This window comes from Pelodiscus sinensis, chromosome 11 (genome assembly GCF_052426305.1).
Source record: "Pelodiscus sinensis isolate ZL-2025 chromosome 11, ASM5242630v1, whole genome shotgun sequence".
In the NCBI taxonomy this organism is placed as follows: domain Eukaryota; kingdom Metazoa; phylum Chordata; order Testudines; family Trionychidae; genus Pelodiscus; species Pelodiscus sinensis.
This window is the reverse complement of record NC_143062.1, coordinates 52,982,815-52,995,245: the sequence shown is the minus strand read 5'-3', so window position 1 is coordinate 52,995,245 and position 12,431 is coordinate 52,982,815. Positions and strand designations below refer to the sequence as shown.

Genomic DNA, 12,431 nt, shown 5'->3' with positions numbered 1-12,431 from the left:
CCCTCCAGAGTCCTGCGCACGGTGCCCCCCTCCGCTCCTCCAGTGCCCCCAGCCCTTCGCCTCTCCCGGGTGCCCTCCAGAGTCCTGCGCACGGTGCCCCCCTCCGCTCATCCAGTGCCCCCAGCCCTTCGCCTCTCCCGGGTGCCCTCCAGAGTCCTGCGCACGGTGCCCCCCTCCGCTCCTCCAGTGCCCCCAGCCCTTCGCCTCTCCCGGGTCCCCTCCAGAGTCCTGCGCACGGTGCCCCCCTCCGCTCCTCCAGTGCCCCCAGCCCTTCGCCTCTCCCGGGTGCCCTCCAGAGTCCTGCGCACGGTGCCCCCCTCCGCTCCTCCAGTGCCCCCAGCCCGCCTCTCCCGGGTCCCTCCAGAGTCCTGCGCACGGTGCCCCCCTCCGCTCCTCCAGTGCCCCCAGCCCTTCGCCTCTCCCGGGTCCCTCCAGAGTCCTGCGCACGGTGCCCCCCTCCGCTCCTCCAGTGCCCCCAGCCCGCCTCTCCCGGGTGCCCTCCAGAGTCCTGCGCACGGTGCCCCCTCCGCTCCTCCAGTGCCCCCAGCCCTTCGCCTCTCCCGGGTCCCTCCAGAGTCCAGTGCACGGTGCCCCCCTCCGCTCCTCCAGTGCCCCCAGCCCTTCGCCTCTCCCGGGTGCCCTCCAGAGTCCTGCGCACGGTGCCCCCCTCCGCTCCTCCAGTGCCCCCAGCCCTTCGCCTCTCCCGGGTCCCTCCAGAGTCCAGTGCACGGTGCCCCCCTCCGCTCCTCCAGTGCCCCCAGCCCTTCGCCTCTCCCGGGTCCCTCCAGAGTCCTGCGCACGGTGCCCCCTCCGCTCCTCCAGTGCCCCCAGCCCTTCGCCTCTCCCGGGTGCCCTCCAGAGTCCTGCGCACGGTGCCCCCTCCGCTCCTCCAGTGCCCCCAGCCCTTCGCCTCTCCCGGGTGCCCTCCAGAGTCCTGCGCACGGTGCCCCCTCCGCTCCTCCAGTGCCCCCAGCCCTTCGCCTCTCCCGGGTGCCCTCCAGAGTCCTGCGCACGGTGCCCCCTCCGCTCCTCCAGTGCCCCCAGCCCTTCGCCTCTCCCGGGTCCCCTCCAGAGTCCTGCGCACGGTGCCCCCCTCCGCTCCTCCAGTGCCCCCAGCCCTTCGCCTCTCCCGGGTGCCCTCCAGAGTCCTGCGCACGGTGCCCCCTCCGCTCCTCCAGTGCCCCCAGCCCTTCGCCTCTCCCGGGTGCCCTCCAGAGTCCTGCGCACGGTGCCCCCTCCGCTCCTCCAGTGTCCTCAGCCCTTCGCCTCTCCCGGGTCCCTCCAGAGTCCTGCGCACAGTGCCCCCCTCCGCTCCTCCAGTGCCCCCAGCCCTTCGCCTCTCCCGGGTGCCCTCCAGAGTCCAGTGCACGGTGCCCCCCTCCGCTCCTCCAGTGACCCCAGCCCTTCGCCTCTCCCGGGTCCCCTCCAGAGTCCTGTGCACGGTGCCGCCCCTGCGCTGGTCCCTCGGGTGCCCCTTCGCCTCTCCCGGGTCCCCTCCAGAGTCCAGTGCACGGTGCCGCCCCTGGCTGGTCCCTCGGGTGCCCCTTCGCCTCTCCCGGGTACCCTCCATAGTCCTGTGCACGGTGCCGCCCCTGGCTGGTCCCTCGGGTGCCCCTTCGCCTCTCCCGGGTCCCCTCCAGAGTCCTGTGCACGGTGCCGCCCCTGGCTGGTCCCTCGGGTGCCCCTTTGCCTCTCCCGGGTCCCCTCCAGAGTCCTGTGCACGGTGCCGCCCCTGGCTGGTCCCTCGGGTGCCCCTTCGCCTCTCCCGGGTACCCTCCATAGTCCTGTGCACGGTGCCGCCCTTGGCTGGTCCCTCGGGTGCCCCTTTGCTTCTCCCGGGTCCCCTCCAGAGTCCTGTGCACGGTGCCGCCCTTGGCTGGTCCCTCGGGTGCCCCTTCGCCTCTCCCGGGTCCCTCCAGAGTCCTGTGCACGGTGCCGCCCCTGGCTGGTCCCTCGGGTGCCCCTTTGCCTCTCCCGGGTCCCCTCCAGAGTCCTGTGCACGGTGCCGCCCCTGCGCTGGTCCCTCGGGTGCCCCTTTGCTTCTCCCGGGTCCCCTCCAGAGTCCTGTGCACGGTGCCGCCCTTGGCTGGTCCCTCCGGTGCCCCTTTGCCTCTCCCAGGTCCCCTCCAGAGTCCTGTGCACGGTGCCGCCCCTGCGCTGGTCCCTCGGGTGCCCCTTCGCCTCTCCCGGGTCCCTCCAGAGTCCTGTGCACGGTGCCGCCCCTGGCTGGTCCCTTCGGTGCCCCTTTGCCACACTGCCTGGAGGAGCAGCTGCCAGCCCCAAGCCAGAAATGCCCGTCCCAGGTCTCTGGGCCTCAGCCCTTTGGCTTGCATGGACAGGTGAGCGGGCAGACGGCAAGCTGGCTGCATGTCTCCTAGCCCCCCGAGGAATGGCCCTTCTCCGCTGCCCCGGCGCGCTTTGCGGGCCCTTGTGGGCTCTGTCGGGAGTGGCCCTGGCTGAGTAGCCAGGCAGGCGCTGCAGCGGACTGCCTGATCCCAGCTGGGCTGTTATGTGGCACCTGCCTGAGCCGTCCTGCTCCGTGCCAGTGGCGGGGAGGGGCTGCCTGTGCGGACGTTGGCCGGAGAGCCACGCTCTGACGCCTGGCGTGGCCGGCAGGGCCCAAAGCCCATGCTCGCTGGCTGCTGCCTGGAGACACGCGCCTGCAGAGCCCCCTTGCCGCCAGGAACCGGAAACCCCTTAGCTGGCAGCTGCGCCCTCAGTCACTGCAGCAGCACGAGGGGAGCCGCCGGGCCCCAGCTGGGGGGCTGGGGGGCTCGGCCATTATCTGGCAAAGGGTCAGCCCGAGCCCCGTGGCTCCCAGCCAGGAGCCTGAGCAGACGGCCGGGGAGGGGAAGCAGAGGGTGTTGGGAGGGCGTGCCCGGCGGGGGTCCCACAGTAGGGGAGGAGGGCCTGGAGCCACGGGCCGTGCTAGTGCCGGTGGGGCTGGAGGGGGGCAGGCCCACAGAGGTTTGAGCAGCAGCGCGTGGGGCTGGCTTAGCCCTCGTCCCTGTTTCCACAGAGCTGGGACCTGGTGCAGCAGACACAGAACTACCTGAAGCTGCTGATCTCGCTCATCAACGGGGACGGTGAGGTTTGCTCCTTCGCTGCAGCACCTCCCTGCTTCTCTGCTGCTGCCGCCAGGGCTGAGGGCGCCTGCCCCCGGGGAAGGCCAGCCCTGGCCCAAGGTCTCCTCCCCCGAAGCGAGAGCCCAGGGAGGGGTCCTGCATCGCGCCAGCGCGAGAGGGCTGCCTCGGCTTGTCCCTGCGGCGGAGGGGCGCCCTAAGTTCTTTCAGCTGCTCCCGCTCTCCTCTTGCCAGGCCCCTCCACTCTGGGCGGCAGCGAGACGCTGCCCTTCCAGGGTCCGATCCGCAGCTCCGCCCGCCCCTCAGAGCCCTAGGAGCCAAGCTGTGCGCTGCTGCCTGGGAACCGAGGGGGCCTGCCCCCTAGGGGGGTGGGTAGCGAGAACTTGGGGAGACATGCTGAACTCGGGGCCCTCCCAAGCTCTGCATGCCTGGAGCCAGCCCCCCGAGCGCTCTGGGGCCAGGCTGGCTGGAGCCCTCCGGCCCCACAGGCACCTCTGGGCGCTGCAGGGAACCCCAGGCCTGCAAGGAATCCATCCCCCTCCGCCCCCCAGCGCTCTGGGGCCAGACCGGCTGGAGCCCTCCGGCCCCACAGGCGCCTCTGGGCGCTGCAGGGAATCCCAGGCCTGCAAGGAATCCATCCCCCTCCGCCCCCCAGCGCTCTGGGGCCAGGCCAGCTGGAGCCCTCCGGCCCCACAGGCACCTCTGGGCGCTGCAGGGAATCCCAGGCCTGCAAGGAATCCATCCCCCTCCGCCCCCCAGCGCTCTGGGGCCAGGCCAGCTGGAGCCCTCTGGCCCCACAGGCACCTCTGGGCGCTGCAGGGAACCCCAGGCCTGCAAGGAATCCATCCTCCTCCGCCCCCCAGCGCTCTGGGGCCAGACCGGCTGGAGCCCTCCGGCCCCACAGGCGCCTCTGGGTGCTGCAGGGAATCCCAGGCCTGCAAGGAATCCATCCCCCTCCGCCCCCCAGCGCTCTGGGGCCAGACCGGCTGGAGCCCTCCGGCCCCACAGGCGCCTCTGGGTGCTGCAGGGAATCCCAGGCCTGCAAGGAATCCATCCCCCTCCGCCCCCCAGCGCTCTGGGGCCAGGCCAGCTGGAGCCCTCCGGCCCCACAGGCGCCTCTGGGCGCTGCAGGGAATCCCAGGCCTGCAAGGAATCCATCCCCCTCCGCCCCCCAGCGCTCTGGGGCCAGGCCAGCTGGAGCCCTCTGGCCCCACAGGCACCTCTGGGCGCTGCAGGGAACCCCAGGCCTGCAAGGAATCCATCCTCCTCCGCCCCCCAGCGCTCTGGGGCCAGGCCAGCTGGAGCCCTCTGGCCCCACAGGCACCTCTGGGCGCTGCAGGGAATCCCAGGCCTGCAAGGAATCCATCCCCCTCCGCCCCCCAGCGCTCTGGGGCCAGGCCGGCTGGAGCTCCGGCCCCACAGGCACCTCTGGGCGCTGCAGGGAACCCCAGGCCTGCAAGGAATCCATCCTCCTCCGCCCCCCAGCGCTCTGGGGCCAGGCCGGCTGGAGCTCCGGCCCCACAGGCACCTCTGGGCGCTGCAGGGAACCCCAGGCCTGCAAGGAACGCTCTCCCTCCCTGCCCCCCAGCAGATGACAGCGGGCTCCTGGTGCACTGCATATCTGGCTGGGACCGGACCCCTCTCTTCGTCGCCCTCCTGCGCCTCTCCTTGTGGGCCGTGAGTACGGAGTGGGGTGCTGGTGGGCAGCCTCGTGGCCCACAGGCGCTGTGCCTGGCTGCCGTGGGAGCGGGCTCTGGCCTCTTGGCCTGGCCTGAGGCCGAGTGTTCCCAGGCACTGGATGCCCCCCCACGGTGCTGGGAGACACTCTCCATGGCGGGTCCCAGCCCTGATGGCTGCTGCCGCCTGAGGCTTCCCCCTTTCCTTCCAGGACGGGCTTGTCCACGCCTCGCTCGCGCCTGCCGAGATCCTGTACCTGACAGTGGCCTACGACTGGTTCCTCTTCGGGTAGGTTGCCTGTGCTGCAGCCTGCGGGGCGGGGAGCCCTCCGAGGGGCCCTCGGCCTGGTTAGTGGTGCCCTGCTTGGGCTGGGGCAACGGCCTGTCTGCGGAGAGCCGCCTTGCTGAGCGGGGGGCCGCTGGCCGTGCTGGATTCCATCCCTGTGACCCCTTCCCCCCTTCTTTCCAGGCACATGCTGGTGGATCGGCTCAGCAAAGGGGAAGAGGTGCGTGGCCCTGCAGCCGGCCGGTTCGGGAGCGTGGAGGGCGCATTGCGAGCCTCGCCGGGGGTGTCCTGCCTGCCGCTTCCCTCGCCGAGCCGAGGCCCCTCGCCCTCGGGGTGCAGAGTCCGGCCTGGCCGGCTCCATTGGCTGCGCTGGGCTGGGAGGGGGTGCCCCCTTGGATCGGTTAACCCACGAAACGGGGCTTCGCGTCCCGGGGAAGGTCCTTGCCATGCCATGCGCTCTCCCGGCTGGCCCTCGGGGCACTCCCCTTGGCGGGCTGGGGGAGGCCGGGGGCTTCCCCTCTGCGGCCCAGGACAGTGGCCAATGCTGGACTGTGGGCTCCCCCCGCTCAGCCCTGCGGCTTTCTCCAGCGTCTCTTCTCTCTTCCTTGGCTCAGATTTTCTTTTTCTGCTTCAATTTTCTGAAGCACATCGCCTCCGAGGAGTTCTCCGCAGCCAGACTGCAGAGGTACGGGGCTGGCGCCGGATGCTGCCGGGACAGAGCCAGGCGCTCGCTAGCTCTGCCCCCGGGGGAGGGAAGCCCTGGTGCCCTGGCCCCATTTCCCTTCATTTCTTCCGTGCTCCGAGGCTGCGGAATGGGGCCAGGCCTGCTTGGCAGTGCAGCCAGGTGGTCTCCGGCGCCCCGCAGCACGGCCCACCTGCCGCCCACCCCTCCCTGGGCTTTAACCAGGAAAGCCTCCATGGGGATTGGGGGGCCTCCCTCTGCCCCTGCCCCCCCCTCACCGCAGCTGGGCCAGGTCCCCTTGGCTGCCTGGCCTGGCCGGGGCTCTGAGCCTGACCCCCTGTCTCTCCCCAGGAGGAAGAGCCTGCTGCCTGGCTTCACGGTGGAGGAGCTCTGCATGCTGAGTGAGTGCGTGCCGCATGGCGGGGAGCTGCCCGGCCCCAGGCAGGCGGGGGAGGCCCCCAGGCCTGGCCTCAGCCTGCTCCTCTTCCCTCCCCGCAGAGCGGAGGCCACGGGGCAGCCCCACCAGCCTGAGCAGCAGCTTCTCCCTGGGGCTGGAGAGCTCGCCGGGAGCTGGGAGCTTCGCCGCTGAGGCTGTGGAGCTGGTGCCGGCGGGAGTGCAGGCCCCAGGCCCTTGGTAAGACGCCAGGCTGGCGGTGAGGGGCGCCCCAGCCCAGTCGGGGAGCTCCTGAGATGAGGGCTGCAGAGCTCCGGCTGCCCTCCCCGCGGGCCATCGCTCCGAGAGCGCGGCTCCTCTCCCCGCAGGGCATGCTGGCAGGAGCGCTCGCTCCCCTCCAACGCCAGGGGCCTGGCCCTGAGCACTTCCCCCCTCGCGGTGGGGGCGGTGGGGGCTCTCTGGCTTTGCCCCTCGCAGTCTCTTTGGTTTTCTTGCGGGCGCACGGTGGGCTGTGCTGGGGGCAGCCCAGCCTTCCTCACGCCTTGAGCAGAGCCAGGACGAGCGCTTGCTTCCTGACCGAGGGCGGGCTCACCTCTGCCCTGCGGCCAGCAGAGCGCGGAGGCTGGGCGCTCGGGCTCGGGGAGCAGCCTTGCGGCTAGCAGCCACCCTGGCGGGCCGGACACAAGGCCTGCATGGCCTCGCTCCTCCCCCGGGCCTGGCCAGGCTGTTCTTGGCAGGCCCCTCTGGCACTAAACACAGGTGTGGTGGGTGGATCAGAGTCCCCTCGGGGTGCTCCCGTGTGCTGACCCACCTCCCCGACCTGCTGGGCCGAACGGGTCTCCCCGCAGCCACTACCTGGGGCGTGTCACAGAGGCAGCACAGGAGGCCCAGCTTTGAGAAGGCACTTCCTGAGGGCCAGCCACTGCTCAGCCACCGCAACTCGCTACCCACCCGTTCTCCCCAGCCGCTGCTCTGCACGTCTCCTCGCTGGCCCCTCGCCCAGCGGGTGTCTTGGGGAGGGAGGCGTCTCCTGCCGTCCCGTGGCCCCTGCGGTTTGGTTCCCTGCCCTTTTGCTCAAGGCGGGAATTCTTAGTGCTCAGAGCAAACGCGCCTCAGCTGGAGTGGAAAATTCCATCGGGTGGCCTGGCCACTTGTCCCGCTAGGAGCAGCCGCAGTGGGGGCAGGTGGCTGGCGCGAGCACGGAGCCGTCGTGTTCCCGACGTGCCCTTGGTACCCTCGCCTGGCGGCCAGAGCCAGACTCAGCGCGGGCCAGTGGAGATGTCACGTGACGCATTTGGCCGTAGGCGTCGGAGTTCTGCATGTGCATAAGCCAGTCTACAGGGCGGGCGGCATGGCCCGCGGGCCGTGCTCTGAGGCGCAGCCACACCTGCCTGGCCCTGGGTGGGAGCAGCGCGGCTAGCTCCTGCCATTCCTCCAGCAGCAGGGCCAGCTATGGCCTGGTAGTCCCATGGCCCGGAGAGGCCCTTCAGAAAGCCTCCTGCCCTGTCCAGAGAGCTGTTGTCTGCCGGGAGCCACGCTAGCTCCCTTCCACGCTGCTCTGCCTGCACGCGGGCTGGGCGTGTGCTTGGCGTGGCCATGCCAGCGTGAGGGCCAGGGCTGGGGAGGGCTCCCCTTGGTGAATTCTTGTTTGTGGGCGAGCCAGCAGGCGCGGGGGGGCGGTGCAGAGCCATGCCTGCAGGCAGGGAGAGCAGCCCGGTGGGTAGCGCCAGGAGGCGAGGGCTCCCGGGGAACAGGGGCTCTGTGAGCGGGAATGGCTGCACTGCGCTGCCCGGCCACCGCCACCGCCACCGCCGGCCTGTGTGTGCTGACGCCCTGGCTGGGACCCTGCAGGCCGGCTTGGCGCGGACGGGGCTGGCTGGGGGCAGGGCCGTGGGACGGCTTTGTGCCCCAGCACGCCGCCGTCTCACCAGGGCCTGTCCTGCAGCAGGAAGGGCCGTGCAGCGTCTCCCCAGGCCGTGCGCTGGGGCCGCACCCCGCGGGCTGACGACAGGCCGCCTCGCCGGGAAGCAAAGTCCTCCAGCTCCTCCTCCTCCGGCCAGTCGGACGCCGCGCTGAGGGCGGGGAGCAGCCCGCTGGAGGTCCCCAAGCCCAGGTGAGGCAGCGGGGGGCGAGTTGTGGAGGCAGAGCGGCCCCTGGCTGAGTGAGCTGAGCACGGCAGGGGAGTCGCGTGCAGGGGCTGCCGGAGCCCCCGCCCTTGGGGTCGCGGGTGGGGGTGGGGCTTGTCCCGTGCAGGCTGCGGGAGGCTGGGACGGGGCCGGAGCAAGTAGCCTCCCGCCATGGGGCAGCCGCCGAGGGGCCAGGCCTGATGAGAAGCCCTTGGGAGCCAGCATGTGGGGTTTCACTCCTCGCTGCAGAGGAACAAGCAGCCAGGAAGAGCCTTGTGCTCGGGCCAGGCAGGGAGCCTGAGTCCCAGGATCTGGCGCTGGGCTGGGGGCCGGGGGGCGCGGGGCCGGACGCTGGGCTGGGGGCCGGGGGGTGCAGGGCCGGACGCTGGGCAGGGATCCGGGGGGCTCAGGGCCGGACGCTGGGCAGGGATCCGGGGGGCTCAGGGCCGGACGCTGGGCAGGGGGCCCGACGCTGGGCAGGGGGCCGGGGGGCTCAGGGCCGGACGCTGGGCCGGGGGGCGCGGGGCCGGACGCTGGGCTGGGGGCCGGGGGGTGCAGGGCCGGACGCTGGGCAGGGATCCGGGGGGCTCAGGGCCGGACGCTGGGCAGGGGGCCCGACGCTGGGCAGGGGGCCGGGGGGCTCAGGGCCGGACGCTGGGCCGGGGGGCGCGGGGCCGGACGCTGGGCAGGGGGCCGGGGGGCTCAGGGCCAGACGCTGGGCAGGGGGCCGGGGGGCTCAGGGCCGGACGCTGGGCTGGGGGGGCCGGAGGGGGCCGGGGGGCTGGGCAGGGGGCCGGGGGGCTCAGGGCCAGACGCTGGGCCGGGGGGCTCAGGGCCAGACGCTGGGCAGGGGGCCGGGGGGGGCCGGGGGGCTCAGGGCCGGACGCTGGGCAGGGGGCCGGGGGGCTCTGGGCCGGACGCTGGGCAGGGGTCCGGGGGGCTCAGGGCCGGACGCTGGGCAGGGGGCCGGGGGGCTGGGCGCGGGGGGCGGGGGGCGGGGCGCTGGGCAGGGGTCCGGGGGGCTCAGGGCCGGACGCTGGGCAGGGGGCCGGGGGGCTCAGGGCCAGACGCTGGGCCGGGGGGCGCGGGGCCGGACGCTGGGCAGGGGGCCGGGGGGCTCAGGGCCGGACGCTGGGCCGGGGGGCGCGGGGCCGGACGCTGGGCAGGGGGCCGGGGGGCTCAGGGCCGGACGCTGGGCCGGGGGGCTCAGGGCCAGACGCTGGGCAGGGGGCCGGGGGGCTCAGGGCCAGACGCTGGGCAGGGGGCCGGGGGGCTCAGGGCCGGACGCTGGGCAGGGGGCCGGGGGGAACTGCAGCGCCTGTCTCTTGCTTGCAGCCCCATGGAAAGGGCTGTTGGCCCTCGGGGCACTGCGTGGGTGGCCCTCGCCCCACTGGCCGGGCGGGTGGGGGGCAGCGAGCCCTGGGCGGGACTGGCAGCACTCCTGCTGTGCTCCTGCCGCCAGTGGCCTCTCTCTCTGTGGCACTGGCGGGCCGGGAGCCTTCCCGCCCAGGACGAGAGCGGGGCCGGGGGTGGGCTCCGGGGGGCAGTGCCCCGGGGTGGGCAGGGCCTTGCAGAGACACTGCCCGTGGGCGGTGCCGGCTCGGCTGCTGGGACACGTCCCGCTCAGACTGGCAGGGCTGGGCCCGAGCCCCCTGGCTAGTGCCCACAGGCCCCAGGCTGGGGAGAGGCGGGTTGGCAGCGCCCCTCCACGCACGGCTCTCTGCGACGCACCCCACGGGCCGGATACCACGGCAGAGCGTAGCGCCCAGCCATGAGTCCCTTTCCCCGGTCCCTGGCTAACAGCTCGGCAGCCGTGGGAGGCCACTTGTCCCGCCAGCCACAGGCTGCTCCTGGGCCAAGGTGCTGAGGAGACGCCTGCCCGTGGCGCCAGACCCCAGCTGGCGAGCGGTGGTGCAGGGAGGGGAGGGCCCTAGGAGACACGGCTCGTGTGTTACGCTGGGCCCCACGGGCTTTGCCCTGGCGGGGACCAGCCGGACGTCAGCCCCTTCCTGCCACGGAGTGTCCCAAACTTGCTGGTCACGAGGATCCCGCCGGCGCAGCGCTGTGCGCGGAGAGCAGCTCGCCGGGCCTCTCGCGGCTGGCGCGTGTGCGCCGCGCAGTGCAGTGTGTCCGCGCTGGGGCGTGCACTCGCCCATGGGACCCACAGCCCCAGCGGCCTCGCGGCAGCAGGCTGGAGACGCTGCCGACTGCGTTTGTCACGTCTGGTGCCCAGCCCTCAGCTGTGTCCTGCTCAGAGCAAGGGATCCCGCGCCGGGGCTGTGTGCATCCCAGGAGAGGCCTGGGGGCCAGGAGCTAGAGGTTTGGGCATGTCTGCACTGCCCCCTGCCAGGCCCGGGGTGGCTGGACCTGGCTGCAGGAGAGGAGGAGTTTCTCCAGCCCCGAGGGTGCCCGTTGTGCAGAGGGCAAAGTTGTTGGGCCCTGCCGGCGGGCTGGGAAGGGGTAAGGCTGGCCCATCGTGCAGGGAGGGAGCCGGGAACACCGAGCCCCGCTGGGCCGCTCCAAGAGCAGTGTCTAAAGCAGCCGGCTTGTGCTGTGCACACCTGTCCTGTGGGGGCTCAGGCTGGACTGCAAGGGGGGAGGTCGGGGCTTCCCCCTCTCCTCACAGCCGCACCTAGCCTGGGGAGGGAAGGCCTCTCTTCCCCCAAGGACTGCTCTGAGGCTGGCAGCATGAGGCGCCTGCCCTGACTCGGGGGACTGGAGCCCTCCCCGGCTTTGGTGGGCGCCGCCGTGGTGCTAACTCGGCAGCCTGGCTTTGCCGAGAGCAGCCCTGCCGTGCAGCCTGCTTGCCTGCTGCGGCTGGGCGCGGGGAGAGCAGTGGGCAAAACCTACCTGGGCTTCAGGCTTTTTCCGCACGGCTGCCAGCAGCCCAAGAGCCGCAGAGAAAGCCAGGGCCAGATGGGGCTGGGTCGCAGGGATGCCTGGCTCAGGCATGCGCTGGGTGTCCAGTGGGGCCGTGGTCTGGGCGTAGGCAGCCGAGTGGTCACACCTGCGGGGGCAGACAGCGCCTCCAAGGGGCTCCCATACTTTGGAGGACAGATAAGAGCAGTGGAGCGGCCAGACAGGGGCAGACCAAAGGCCCATCCAGCCCAGCGTCCTGTCTGCCCACAGTGGCCAATGCCGGGTGCCCCCGAGGGAGAGAACACCCCAGGGAATCGTCCAGTGAGCCCTGCCCTGTCACCCACTCCCAGCTGCTGACACAGGCCACGGACACTTCCCTGTCCAGCCTGGCTGACAGCCACTGATGGACCCGACCTCCAGGAACCTAGCTAGCTCTTTCCTGAACCCTGTCGAAGTCCTGGTCTTCACAACCTCCAGCAAGGAGTTCCACAGGTTGACTGTGCACTGTGTGACGAAAAACTGCCTCTGGTTTGTTTTAAACCTGCTGCCTCCTAATTTCATGTGGTGCCCCCCAGTTCTGGGGAGAGTCAGTCCCTTTTCTCCAGGCACTTGTCCACACCACTTGTGATTTCCCAGACCTCTGTCCTCGCCCCCCCTTAGGCATCTCTTTTGCAAGCTGAACGGTCCTGGTCTTACTAGTCTCTCCTTACACGTTCGGAGCCTTTCCCAGCCCCAGCGTGGCCTGGGAGGTGTGGGGGTGCTGGCCCAGACAGGGCGATGCCCGGGGGAGCACGGCTCAGCGTGGCCTGGGAGGTGTGGGGGTGCCGGCCCAGACAGGGCGATGCCCGGGGGAGCACTGCTCAGCGTGGCCTGGGAGGTGTGGTGGTGCCGGCTCAGACAGGGCGATGCCCGGGGGAGCACTGCTCAGCGTGGCCTGGGAGGTGTGGGGGTGCCGGCCCAGACAGGGCGATGCCCGGGGGAGCACTGCTCAGCGTGGCCTGGGAGGTGTGGGGGTGCTGGCCCAGACAGGGCGATGCCCGGGGGAGCACGGCTCAGCGTGGCCTGGGAGGTGTGGGGGTGCCGGCCCAGACAGGGCGATGCCCGGGGGAGCACTGCTCAGCGTGGCCTGGGAGGTGTGGTGGTGCCGGCTCAGACAGGGCGATGCCCGGGGGAGCACTGCTCAGCGTGGCCTGGGAGGTGTGGGGGTGCCGGCCCAGACAGGGCGATGCCCGGGGGAGCACTGCTCAGCGTGGCCTGGGAGGTGTGGGGGTGCCGGCCCAGACAGGGCGATGCCCGGGGGAGCACTGCTCAGCGTGGCCTGGGAG

General features: G+C 72.1%; 1 protein-coding gene across 13 annotated transcripts in view; it reads left to right on the top strand.

The window, feature by feature from the left end:
- MTMR14 (myotubularin related protein 14) overlaps positions 1-12,431 on the top strand; it is a 59,481-nt gene that overhangs the window by 34,939 nt on the left and 12,111 nt on the right. For 4 of the 13 annotated variants that reach the window (XM_089781336.1, XM_089781332.1, XM_089781331.1 and 1 more), the window contains 8 exons: positions 2,999-3,086; positions 4,672-4,760; positions 4,972-5,048; positions 5,229-5,265; positions 5,660-5,730; positions 6,079-6,128; positions 6,226-6,361; positions 8,067-8,234. In XM_089781336.1, the coding sequence (XP_089637462.1) occupies positions 2,999-3,086; positions 4,672-4,760; positions 4,972-5,048; positions 5,229-5,265; positions 5,660-5,730; positions 6,079-6,128; positions 6,226-6,361; positions 8,067-8,234 (716 nt within the window). The remainder of the gene's footprint in view (positions 1-2,998; positions 3,087-4,671; positions 4,761-4,971; positions 5,049-5,228; positions 5,266-5,659; positions 5,731-6,078; positions 6,129-6,225; positions 6,362-8,066; positions 8,235-12,431) is intronic. The other 9 variants (XM_075917279.2, XM_075917272.2, XM_075917271.2 and 6 more) reach the window with 8 other exon arrangements.